The 12,025-nt window shown below is 35.4% G+C and overlaps 2 protein-coding genes across 2 annotated transcripts; both read right to left on the bottom strand.

Annotated features, from left to right (window-relative positions):
• Nucleotides 1-71: 71 nt before the first annotated feature.
• Nucleotides 72-990, bottom strand: LOC106120663 (probable RNA-binding protein EIF1AD). The gene is made up of 2 exons (XM_013316029.1): nucleotides 755-990; nucleotides 72-495 (listed from the first exon to the last, which is right to left on the bottom strand). Exons 1-2 carry the CDS (start codon nucleotides 875-877, stop codon nucleotides 148-150), a joined length of 471 nt encoding a protein of 156 aa, XP_013171483.1. The 5' UTR covers nucleotides 878-990; the 3' UTR covers nucleotides 72-147.
• A 207-nt stretch (nucleotides 991-1,197) lies between these two features.
• On the bottom strand, nucleotides 1,198-11,765 carry tam (DNA polymerase gamma, catalytic subunit tam). The gene is made up of 18 exons (XM_013316275.1): nucleotides 11,436-11,765; nucleotides 11,059-11,254; nucleotides 10,343-10,500; nucleotides 9,712-9,914; nucleotides 8,928-9,076; nucleotides 8,469-8,682; nucleotides 6,885-7,483; nucleotides 6,558-6,773; nucleotides 5,850-5,955; nucleotides 5,128-5,258; nucleotides 4,486-4,655; nucleotides 4,019-4,142; nucleotides 3,455-3,635; nucleotides 2,865-3,037; nucleotides 2,429-2,564; nucleotides 1,969-2,137; nucleotides 1,592-1,708; nucleotides 1,198-1,406 (listed from the first exon to the last, which is right to left on the bottom strand). The coding sequence occupies exons 1-18, from the start codon at nucleotides 11,717-11,719 to the stop codon at nucleotides 1,211-1,213; spliced, it is 3,522 nt and encodes a 1,173-aa protein (XP_013171729.1). The 5' UTR covers nucleotides 11,720-11,765; the 3' UTR covers nucleotides 1,198-1,210.
• Between the last annotated feature and the right edge of the window lie 260 nt (nucleotides 11,766-12,025).

The raw sequence follows: 12,025 nt of genomic DNA, 5'->3' as shown, positions 1-12,025 counted from the left end.
ACATACACTCATAAAGAGTTAATTAAAATTGAATAAAAGAGACATTTTTAATAATTTGGTAATCTTATAATCCTACTGGGTTGTGGATTACTGCTTCTATTTTTATCCATTGACAAAATAAAATAAAATTGTTTATGGAAATAATTTTTATTTCTTGCTATCATCACTCTGATTATCACTATCACTTTCCGAGTCACTTGAGTCACTATCACTTTGATATGTCTGTACATATGCTCTGTTTGTGTTCACAAACAAATCATCATCATCAACTGTCACTTGTTTCTTCTTTTCATCATCAAACTCCTTAGGCCACACATTGTTCTCTTTATAATACTTAATAGAGTCCTTGTTCATTATTTTTACAATTTCCGCTTTCACTTTATCTCCCTCTAGTATTGGTTCAACAAGGATGTAATCACCTCTCTTCACCCATATATTTTTCCTGAACTTTGTAGGCATTGATACTAAATATTCTTCACCAGATGGTGTTGTAATCTAAAAGCAGTAAAATAAATAGTACCAGTTATTTTTTAGATGGTCCAAAGAAAACTATAAAAATCATGACATTCTTCTTTGAACAATAACAATGTACGAATAAGCATCAAAATAAACAATATAAGTACGAGCATGTTAAAATAAAATGATGTGTAATAAATTTAAAATAGCAAGCAAAGGCATTCATAATTTTGTTTTTTTTTTAAACTTGTGGGTTGAAAGTATAGCTTTAAGCTTGGTAAATACAATCAAAGAATACCTCATGCAGATTATTTCCTTTGCTCTTAACAACTTTGACGATACTTTGATTATCTTTTGGCAATTCATAATCGTCCCAGAGAGCTTCGTTCATCACATGTTTACGTTTTGTTACTTTAGACATTTTCGATCATTTAAATAATCAATAAGAAATGAGTAAGTATTTAATAAGTTTAAAACTTAAAAGTTTTTGTTTATTTAACCTCAAAACAGCAACTACGACTTGACGTTTTGGTTTTTGACATCTTTACTTTTTTATGGACAAGTCTGTTTATAGTAGATTAGTTGTCTATGGTTATCTATGGATGATACACAGATTGCATTCGTAAAAATAATGTAAAGGTCTATAACTTTGTTTTGCAAATTAAATGAAGAGTTTTAATAATATTATGCGGGTCGCACTCACATTAAAACATGGTTGTGACGAGCTCAAAGGAAAGACACTTTAATAATGCAATTATTTATTTAATTTACACTTTTCAATAGCGTCAAATATGGTCAATGATTCGCCATTCGGTATGCCATAGCCTTTCTTCAGGCCGTGCGGGTTAGAGGGCGTTGTGCAGCTGAGGTTGCACTCTTTTCTTAGAACTTGATCCACTTCTACCGAAGTAAAGAAAGCTACCGACTGTGGTAGATCGTAAATTCCAACACTAAAATAAAAAAAGGTATTAAAATATCTTTCTATATAGACTGTGCAGGATAACAAAAACTGACGTAACACTTCCATGTTTTATGTGTTATAAACTAAATTAGGTAACAAAAGATCAAAGCTATTTTAGTAAGTTATTTCACTAAGTTCAGATGTTATTATGTCGTGTTCTGTGTACGAACTTACCGTTGAGAACAAAATGCCCTTGTAAAGAGATTAGTTATGTGCAAAGCTAACGCTGTCTCGTACTTCAAATGTTCAGGAACTAAATATCGCACTTCGTCGTGAAAACTGAGGCAGAATCTAAAAGGAAAAACTGTATTTTACAAGACCCACTATTTCAGATGAATTAAGATATTTAATAATCTTTTACAATTATCTTAAGTTACATCCATGATTTTTCTAATTGCTATAAAAAACTCTAAAATCGTTATTTTAACTATATTTTCCAGCAAACCACTGTAGTTTGTTGAGTCAAACTTTGTGCACATTTAGTAAAGTGACACAAAAAAAAACAAAAAAAATTGATTATTAACTACGAGAAGCAATTTAGTGATTGTAACCTGGCATTTGGTGCGAGATGTGCCATAGAGACGAGCATGAGATGCAGGAAGTCAGCGGCCGCGCTCTGCACCGCCCAGTTGAGCCGCGTGCCCGCCCACCGCCCGCCCGCCTGCTCCAGTGCACGGGACAGACGACCTTCCAGGAACGCAGTCGATGGCGCTTCCGAATCTACACAATTCATCATGAATTGTAATGCCAAGCTTACATTATTCCAATCCAGCGATTACAATCAGCGCTGGATTACGACTGGAAAACTTGAATGGAATGAATTGTATGCAGTGTGTGTTTACATTTTTCCAGTTTTAATCCAGTGGCACCTTTGTTTTCGCTCGTATAATACTTATCATAGACCTACAAAAATACTAGAAGGGACAATGTCCAAACATTTTACATATAATAATTTTTTTTTACTTAAATCTAATACTTTTTTAAAATCACAGATAACAAGTTTCTTCTCACCAGCGATCTCTTCCAGTTTGTTAAACATATCAGACTCGGTGCCGCCGAGCCACACGGGCCGCTCGAACATGTCCTCCACCTTCTTACCGCTTAGTTTCGCAAGACGCATCGCTTGATACCCCGACATCTCTACTGTCTACATAATAAGATCCAAATTGTAATAACAAAATTTGAAATGAGTTCACTTTAAAAAAACATGATGATGAATGACTAATAAATATGTAAACAATTACAAATCTATGTCGTCCGCCATTTTGTAATGGCGACCATTTTAGATTTACATAAACATTGTACTGGACTAGTCAAGTCCTTTTATTTACTAATATCTGTATTGTGATCTAAAAATACCTAATTATGTATGTCCACAGATTATATTACATAAAAATTGATATTTCAAAGTTCGATTTGAAAAGAAAAAAAAAACAATAAAATTCACCTTTCCCTCTAAATCTTCATCAATAAGGCCCTCCATATATTTCTTCTTCAACACATAGACGCGTTTACCTTTGGTAGAGCTGAACATCTTCGCAGCTTTACTCTTGGCTTCCGATATCGTCATTGTTGGGTTGAATTGTTTTAATAATCTCTCCGCGAAGTTTTGTCCCGCACCTATAACATAAACCTTAATTTTACGATCTAAACGGGATAGGCAGAGTATAAGGATATCTCTTTTAAAAATAAAATAAAATAGCCTTTTACTCAGCCTGAATAAAAGGCTATCTCTTTTACTATTCCGTTATTTTTGAACGTCACTATTCCATGGACCGTCGATGGCTCATGGGTTAAGCACTTAATTGGTAACCTAGTCCTGGGTTCCAATTCTGCCATGTACCGATATGTTTGTAAGGAATTTATAAAGCAACCTACACATCTGCGAAGAAATTCAAAGATATGTGTGAAGTCAACCCGCAATGGGCTAGCTGACAATGACCTAGTCAGTCCTAACTTAGGGTGGCTACGAGCCCCTCATTGGTGACATATAGTGAGCTGATGATGTTTCATCAGCGGAAACTAGAATACACTGACCATATATCCTGGCGTAATTAATGACTTTAGCGTGGTCCCTGTTGACACCCGCAGCGGCTGCAGTGAGTGAGTGCAGGTCTGTGCGGCGAGCCTTGTCTCCCGCCAGCACTGCCCACCCAAACGCCGTGCCTCCACAAACGCCCATTGTACTATCGCCTAGCAATGCCGCGATCCATAACTCCTAAAGTATCACATAGATTAGAATTCAATGTTCAAAATGTATAGTAAAATTCCATGCATAGCGACCTTTATCAGTTATTCTGTTAAAATTGTGTGATAAAAAAGGTCAGAGGAAGCGACAGTTTGAATTACACACTATTATCCCCCTCTTTTATAGTAAAAGAAGGAAACGCGATAGAAATCTAGCCCAGAGCATTTGTATAGATAAAATCGTTATTGTGCACCTATTATGAATATTTGTGATACGCGCCATCGTATCGTTATCGACAAAATTTGTATAGCGCTGTTATCGATAAAGTCTAGCAAAAAATCTCATACCACATGACATAAAGACGATGACGATACGTCGCTTTACGCAAATTTTCGTGCTAGGCTCACTCGTACCTGTGAGTCAACATCAGCGCCTACAAAATTGTACCCGGGCGGAGCTTGCACCATAGCGCGCAATTCCGAGCCGATGCGCTCCGCGTGTGCATTGCTCGCCGTCATCCATGTCGGCTCGCTTGCACTGCATCACAACGCGCAATGGATACGTATCAAATAAGTATACACGCAAAAACTATAGTAATTTTTGACTCTCGAATAAGAAGCTATAAATGAACCTTATTTGTGGAAGAAATAACACGCAAGATTTGATTTCTTGTAACCATTCGTTTGAACAATAAGTAAATTTATCAGACGTTCTTACATCGAAGGAAGACATCGTGATGTAACCTGCAAACTGTACATATTTGAGAAGAAATTTAAATATGTGTGAATCTTGCACTGGGTCAGCGTGGTCGAGACCTAATCACTAAGGAAAAAGATGGGACATAAATAAGCTGACAGTTAATACATATTCTATAACTAACCGTCTCGTAAGTGTCCCGCAGACGACAACTTGTGGTATAATAGCGCCGTATTGTCGATGGTTGCGCATGCGCTGCGGCAGTCTGCGTGCGGGCAACCACACGAGCTGTTGCGCGCGGATGCGCTCGCGGTTGTTGCGCCAGTATGACATCATGCGCGCAAAAGTTAACACCTACACACATTTATATCTTACTAATATTATAAACAAATATGTCACTTTGTACACGAAAAATATACAAGAAGAACTAAGAACTAGAAAACCAATTTACATAGAACCTACAAACCTTAATCGATTTGGATGCAGTATTTACTAATATATTGGTTAGTTTCACTTAACATTCATCGTTGGTATGTGAGCCCATAATCTCTGTATAAAACATATCCTCATCCCTGTCATTATCTTTGACGAAATAGAGATGGCAATATGTGTAAAACTTGCATTTTGGTCTTGGAGATAGTTTTACTTTTATCTTAATCTGTGCTTAGTTAAAAAAAAAATATGTCAAAAGTAAACGTTTCGGAGATTAAAAACCAATATAATTTGACCTTAGATTTGTTCAATCATGCATATAAGATAGGTATCATGTTAGTCTAGATATGTGAATAAACTTGTTAGCGATTACTAATATTGTAGATTCACGTACCTTTTCAGCTTCATTCCCCTGAGCTGCGAGAACGTTCTGACTGAACATATTAAGAAAGTCCTTGGCCAGAGGATTGCCCACTTTGTATTTTGGACCGTCTTTATGCGGCAATCTTAAGAAGTGACAGCAACCTAACAATTTCAACAACAACTTTTTTATTTTTATTTTTATAAGGATATCGAATTTTCATCCATAATTAAAAAAATCGATTTTACGATAATGCTTAAAATTATACATACTGAATTATTTTTATACAGTATTAGCTGTTGTCCGCGATTCTGTCCGCGCAAGATTATAAAAAAAACTTAATTAGTGTTAGGAAGAAAATCCGACCCTGTGCCGGTGTATCGGCACAACACTAGCCTTATTAAAATGTCAACGTTTATGTCCCCTCACTAATCTGACACTTGACTTTGTAACGAAAGCGCGACATTCACGCCTTTAGCTTTTTTCACTAGTAATGTCTAGTTGCCTATGTGTTCTTCCAAGGCTATGTTCTACATCCAACTAAACATTCGCATTTATCTTATATCTAAAACTCTCGTGTCACAATTTTCGTTCCCATACTCCTCCGAAACGGCTTGACCGATTCTCATGAAATTTTGTGAGCATATTGACTAGCTCTGAGAATCGGACAACATCTATTTTATAATCCCGCGCAGACGGAGTCGCGGGCGACAGCTAGTAATATTAGTAAGATTATGAGACATTTAGCATCGTACCTTGTATCTGTATCCCGCACCAGACACCAAGACCGTGATACTGATTAGCTGCCGCTTTATCATCGTACTTCTTCCGTGCATAATATGCTTTTCTACTAAGATCCTCCTGTATATATATATATTTTTTTTTAGTAGTAACGTTATATGGTAACTCGCTGTATTGTTAGTACCAAATTGAAGGCACTTTGAGGTCAAATTTAACAAAATTGAATCTATTAAATTATCAAACTTTCGTGGACATTATAATAAACAGATATAAAGACGGCGAAACAATCACGTATATTCCGCCGCCGCCGCGGGTCCGCCACCGGATGAATAAACGTGAGTGTTTAGCCGTCTTTATATCTGTTTAAAATTCAATCCCTTACTGTAAGTTTTCACAAACATAATCGCAGCATTTAGACATCATTGTTTTATAACTAGCGGTCGCCCGCGACTTCGTCTATGCGGGATAAAAAAATATATACTAATATTAGACGAGCAGTTTAAGTTGTTATCAAGAACAAACCGCGGACTCACAGACCGACAAGAATTTTAATGTTTGTTTTTTTTTAAATAAGTTAAGCAAATAGATGTATGTTCTCTACACATATAATTTTCTTTTTGATATTACATACAGACATTCCAATTTTATTAATTGTATATAGATAAAACATAATTTTCTATCTCTGCTTTTTAATCAGTGGAAACTCATCTTTAGATCCTCACCTCAACTGTCTTAGGCAGCACATATAGTTCTGTATCCACTTCCTTTGGCGTCTGCACCAGGGGACAAGCTTCTAGTAGCTTCTCCAACGGCAACCTTGGTTGGTCTTCCACCTCCTCCTGCAGCCTGCTGTACGGCACCAGGAAGCCCCAGCCCTCGCCCTGGATGTGGTGCAAGGGGTAACCTTCCCATGTTAAACGAAGCAATTTCGGTGTTATCTAGAAAGAGAAGGTAGTTTAAAAAAAATACGAAAAAGTATTGAAACTAGATGGCGTTGTACTTAATTTAAAAAATATATGAAAAATAGCTTAATTTTCTATTATAATTACCTGCATACTAGTTGTTATGCTATTAGCACCAGGTATCCAGTCTGGATCTTTGCCTGGTTTAGTACACAATTTTCTATACCAAGCAGGATAACCGGCTAAATACGGTCTTTTTACTGGCAACATTTTCCCCATATCATAGAGATATGAAAACTTTTTAGTTAAATCCTCCATTTTTATTGTAACTGGCTGATTTGAATTACATTTTTTATGTTCTATTGTTTTTAAATAATCATCACAGAGTATATCAACTTTAGACATATCATATTTAATATTTATCCATTCATCGTCTATATTAGTTATTTTAATATTATTAAAATTATCTAATGTTTCTTTTTCTTCTGGAACATTCTTTACTATATTCGGTTCTTGTATATATTTCTTTTTAGTTGTTTGTTTTTTTAATTTCATATTCTGTGTCGACCAATCCTGATCCCACATCCAGAGATCTTTCTTGTATTCATCGTTGATCATCATTTTACAAGCTTCATCGGCTTTTAATGATAATAGTTGACGCGATTCGAGTTTTAAATCTTCAAACATTGTATCCGATGAGTCTATGTATTGCTGCCAATTTGAATTTACTGGGAGATATGCTGTACCTATATTACAAATGTATAAGAATTTTTTTTTTATTTTTTTATATCACAAGGTGGCAAACGAGCGAGCGGCCATCTGAAATCACTGAAATAGCGAAGTGACCGTTGCCCATAGACATACGCAATTGCATATGCGTTGTCTACCTTTAATCGACGGAGGAGAGGATGCACAGAAAGAAAATATTTTCTCTTTCCATGCATCCTCTCATCCGGAAAGTCCACTTCCACTTCCCAACCCTTCACAAGAAAAAGGATGGGAAGGGAAAGAGGACTAAATTAGGCCTCCGGGACGCACACTCATCAGATGAAACGCGGAATAGCTTCCACTTGACGCCTGCCTTCTGTGTGGTCGTGGTATTTCACCGGACGAGCCGGGACAATTCGTGCGAAGATGTTAAAGCGGGCTCTACCACTGTTAAACTACTCTCTCTACACTACTATTCTACCAATTATAAATTAACTTACAATATTAATTTTATATTATATCACACTAATATAAGATCTTCACTCAACATCTTAAGTAGCTCTCGCTAAACAATTGGATTAAGGGCACGATGCCAAAGGTAATTTGGAAACCGATCAAGGCAAATTGATCCAGTTCTTTTGAGAAATAGCATATCTATAATCTTTGCAATCGATCATTACATAATCGTTTGCCCCCTTCTGTTATAAAAAAAAATTACCGGCTCTTCATCTGCGTGAAATAAAAAAAAACCTGTGCCTGTGAAATTCCAGACTATCTACCTGTCTTTAAAATGTAACAAACATCCATCCATCCATCGACCATACAAACTTTCGCATTTATGATATTACAGCTTTTGTCGGCAACTTCATCTGCGCTGGATTAAAAAAATTAAGTAGCCTATGTGTTCTTCTGGAAGAGTGGTCTACATCTTTGTCAAATTTCATCAAAATCCATGCAGCCGTGCTGGAGATTTCCAACAAACATCCATCCATCCATGCATTCGCATTTATTGTTTAAACTCACCTAATTCCAGCATACCAGCCAATGTAACTGGATGTGGAAATCTTTCTAGAAACATCGGCAGTAACTTGTTGAGTACATTATGTGTTGCGATGACGTCACGCGCACAATAATCCATCAGAGTCTGGAAGTTCTCATGAACGTCCTCCATTGTACCATCGACAAATATATCTCTGGTTTCTTTGTCTACTGGTTTGCCACAATATAAATTATGCACCTGTAATTTTTTTTTATTTTTATGACACGAAATAAAATATCAAAAAAATGCCATTGCCATCTTTTAGATTGTCTTTTGTATCGTTGAATACTTTAGTAAAGTTTTAGAATAGTCATCCTAAAAAGAAATGAGTCGCAGCAACAATTTTAATCTAATTAAGAGCAAACATTTTTTTATTTTTAAACTCAATACATGGAGCTAATCGATATTAAAAAACTTATTAATAAAAACAAAATGTTATTTACCTCTGTCAAACTGTTTAGCGAACTTATATCTATCCAGGTATCATCTGATGGGTCGGGTTCTTTGTTCTTAGCTTTGAGCACTGCTCTCTGGTAGCTTGTCACACCACTGACACACGTGTGCATCGACATTGTGTCCATAAAACGTACACCTAGGAACATAATAAGCAGTCGTTTCATCATCAGATCACTATACGTCCCCACGGACTAGCTTGGAGCCTACCCTAAGTTAGGAACTAGGCCATAGTCAATCACCCTAACCTAGTGCGGGTGGAATTCCTGCCCAGATATGTGCAGGTGATTCGTGATGCACACGATATTTTCCTCACCGTAGGAACGTGGGATAAATGTAAAACATATTGGTACATGGCAGGATTTGAACCCAGGACGCTCTCTCTGAGCCACCGACGCTCTTTACCAGATTGCTTGTTTACTAGCGCAGAATTAAAAAAAGGAGCCTATAATATTCCCACACACATCTACAATTGTGGATGTCTATGGGCAGCAGTCGCTTCACCGTTTGGCTGCTGGCTCATTTGCCACCTTATAATATAAAAAAACCAAACAATTATCTGATACAATTTGCGGGCTTATCATAGATTTTGTATTTCTTTGAATATGTAGTAATCTTACTAACATTATAAATGCGAATGTTTAGATGGATGGATGTTTGTTACAAGGTGCATAGATTTAGTTTAAATTTGGAATAGATGTAGAACAATTTAGAAAAGCACACTGGCTACTTATAAAGTTTTTTTTTAATCTCGTGCAAACAACATCTACTCACCCGTTCTTTCAAGCCAATATTGTTCTTTGACTTTAGCTCTATCATATGACACATTATGACCAACTACAATTCTCGCTTTATTTAGATTATTTACATTTAACTCTAATTCATCAGTCTCCAATGGTATTAAGTCTTCGTAGTTCACATTATCAAAATATTCTTGAGGATCCCCATTTGCGACACGTGTACTAACCCATCCATACCTAGAAATATAAAAAGTTTTCAAAATCATTACTAGTTGTTAGTAAAAAAATAAATAAGGCCAACAGACAGTCACTCAACTGGATAAATACTATTTACTATCTAATTTCTTACTAATATTATAAATGCTAAAGTTTAGATGGATGGATATTTCTTAGAATGTATCTCCAGAATGGCTGCATTTATCTTGATGACGCACTGATGTAGAACATAGTCTGGAAGAAGTCAGACTACTTACTAAGTTATAACATAATATAGAAGAGAGATATATCCGGACCGTGTGAAATGTGGGTCCATGTTCTCTATCTAGCGTGAGTGTTATGTTATAGTTATCATTAAGAAAAACAGAGGCAATAACATTTATTACCCCAAGTATTATGACAGTTCAAGTTCATGTTTAGCAATAATAATTTTTATTTGAGAATTTTACCATGCCTCTGATGATACAGCACATGCCAAAGTAGGTCTTTTTCCTGCCGACATGAGGACCTCCACATCAAATATCAGAGCATCGTCAGGTGGATATGGTACTGGCTCAGGAGGATCAGTGGTTGAATATTTACACCAACCTTTTGTTCTTGACCATTTCTGAAAATTTAAATTTATGAACTTTAATTTTGTTATACACATAATAAGTGCATCCATACATATTCATAAAATCGGAATGTCATCATCATCATCATCAGCTCACTATCTGTCCCCACCCAGGGGCTCAGAGCCTACCCTAAGTTAAGGGTGATTAGGCCATAGTCAACCATGCTGGCCAAGTGCGGGTTGGTTGATTGCACACATATCTTTGAATGTGTATATGTAATATTGAAAAAATGTAACATTTTGTACATAGGTGTGTTTCCATTCCAATAAAAACCAAAATTTTAACATTTTCGTTTGTCTGTCTGTCTATTAGCAGCAGCTTTTTTAGGTCATCTCAGGAACAGCTTGACCTATTATCACAGATCTGACAGAATGACAGCTAATGCTCAATAATGACAAATTTAAAATAAAAAAAAAAACAAAAGCATAGATTACAGAGAGAGAGAGAGAGAGAGAAATATTATTAAATTTTGTTCACAACCATATTTGATATATATAGATGCAGTAACTTTACTTACTATTACTTAGCTACTATTGTAAGCTTTATTTTACCTTTGGTAATGGAGGCAGTTTAGATATTGCTAATTTATTTAACAATGTTCTATATGGAGCACATAGTCTTTCGCCAATATTATAGAAATGCTCCTCAATATCATTCCCTTCTAGTTTAGGCAATTTTAATTCTACATCTGGTATGCTACTGTAATCTTTATAGTTTATTCCATGTTTTAACAAATCCTCTTGGCACCTGAAAAATGTAGATATTTAGGGTAATTTTTTTTAATGCTTTAGGAACTTACCTAAAAGAGTAATTAAAATATTAAGTAATTTCCTAGTTGTACAAAAATTTTAATCAAAGTTAAAGAGCATATAAAGAAAATGACACAAATATTTTTATTCAAGAACATAGGACTACTAAAGTTTATTACCTTTGAATTATATTTGGATCTACAGCTTTAGAGGTTTTTTTAAATAACTGTTCATATATATTCTTAGAAACCATTTGTATGTTAACTTCATTAACTCTAAATTCCTTGGAAATATTCTTGATTTTATTTTGAACAGTATCATCCTTTTTGAGGTTAACTTTGCTTGTTTTGTTTTTACTTTTTATTACTATTGCTTCACTTGCAGGTAGAAAATCACAGTATTGTCTTAAATAAAATTTACGTCTTCTTTTCATACTTCTTACTAGTTTATTTGCGATATCCATAATAATTAATTATAGTAAGCAAACAATAACAAACCAAACTGTTACTGTCAAGCTGTCAAAGTCAAACCTTTTTTTAATTTCATGACTTGGTAACATAGACCTTTAGGTCATGAGTCAAACCCCCAAATGACAACAAACCAAACAGTAAATAAAACAATTTCATCCCCTGATCACACCAAACTTTTGCTTCCTGAAAACATATGGGCATATGACATTTGACCTTGTATTTAAAACTTCTCTTATTATTTCTTACTTAAACATATTTAATTTAAGGACACACACATAGAAAATAATTTTATCTATGTG

The sequence above is a fragment of the Papilio xuthus genome, unplaced genomic scaffold (genome assembly GCF_000836235.2).
Source record: "Papilio xuthus unplaced genomic scaffold, Pxut_1.1 DF826949.1, whole genome shotgun sequence".
NCBI lineage: Eukaryota > Metazoa > Arthropoda > Insecta > Lepidoptera > Papilionidae > Papilio > Papilio xuthus.
Note: the sequence above shows the minus strand (reverse complement) of the source record. Positions and strands in the feature narration are given on the sequence as shown.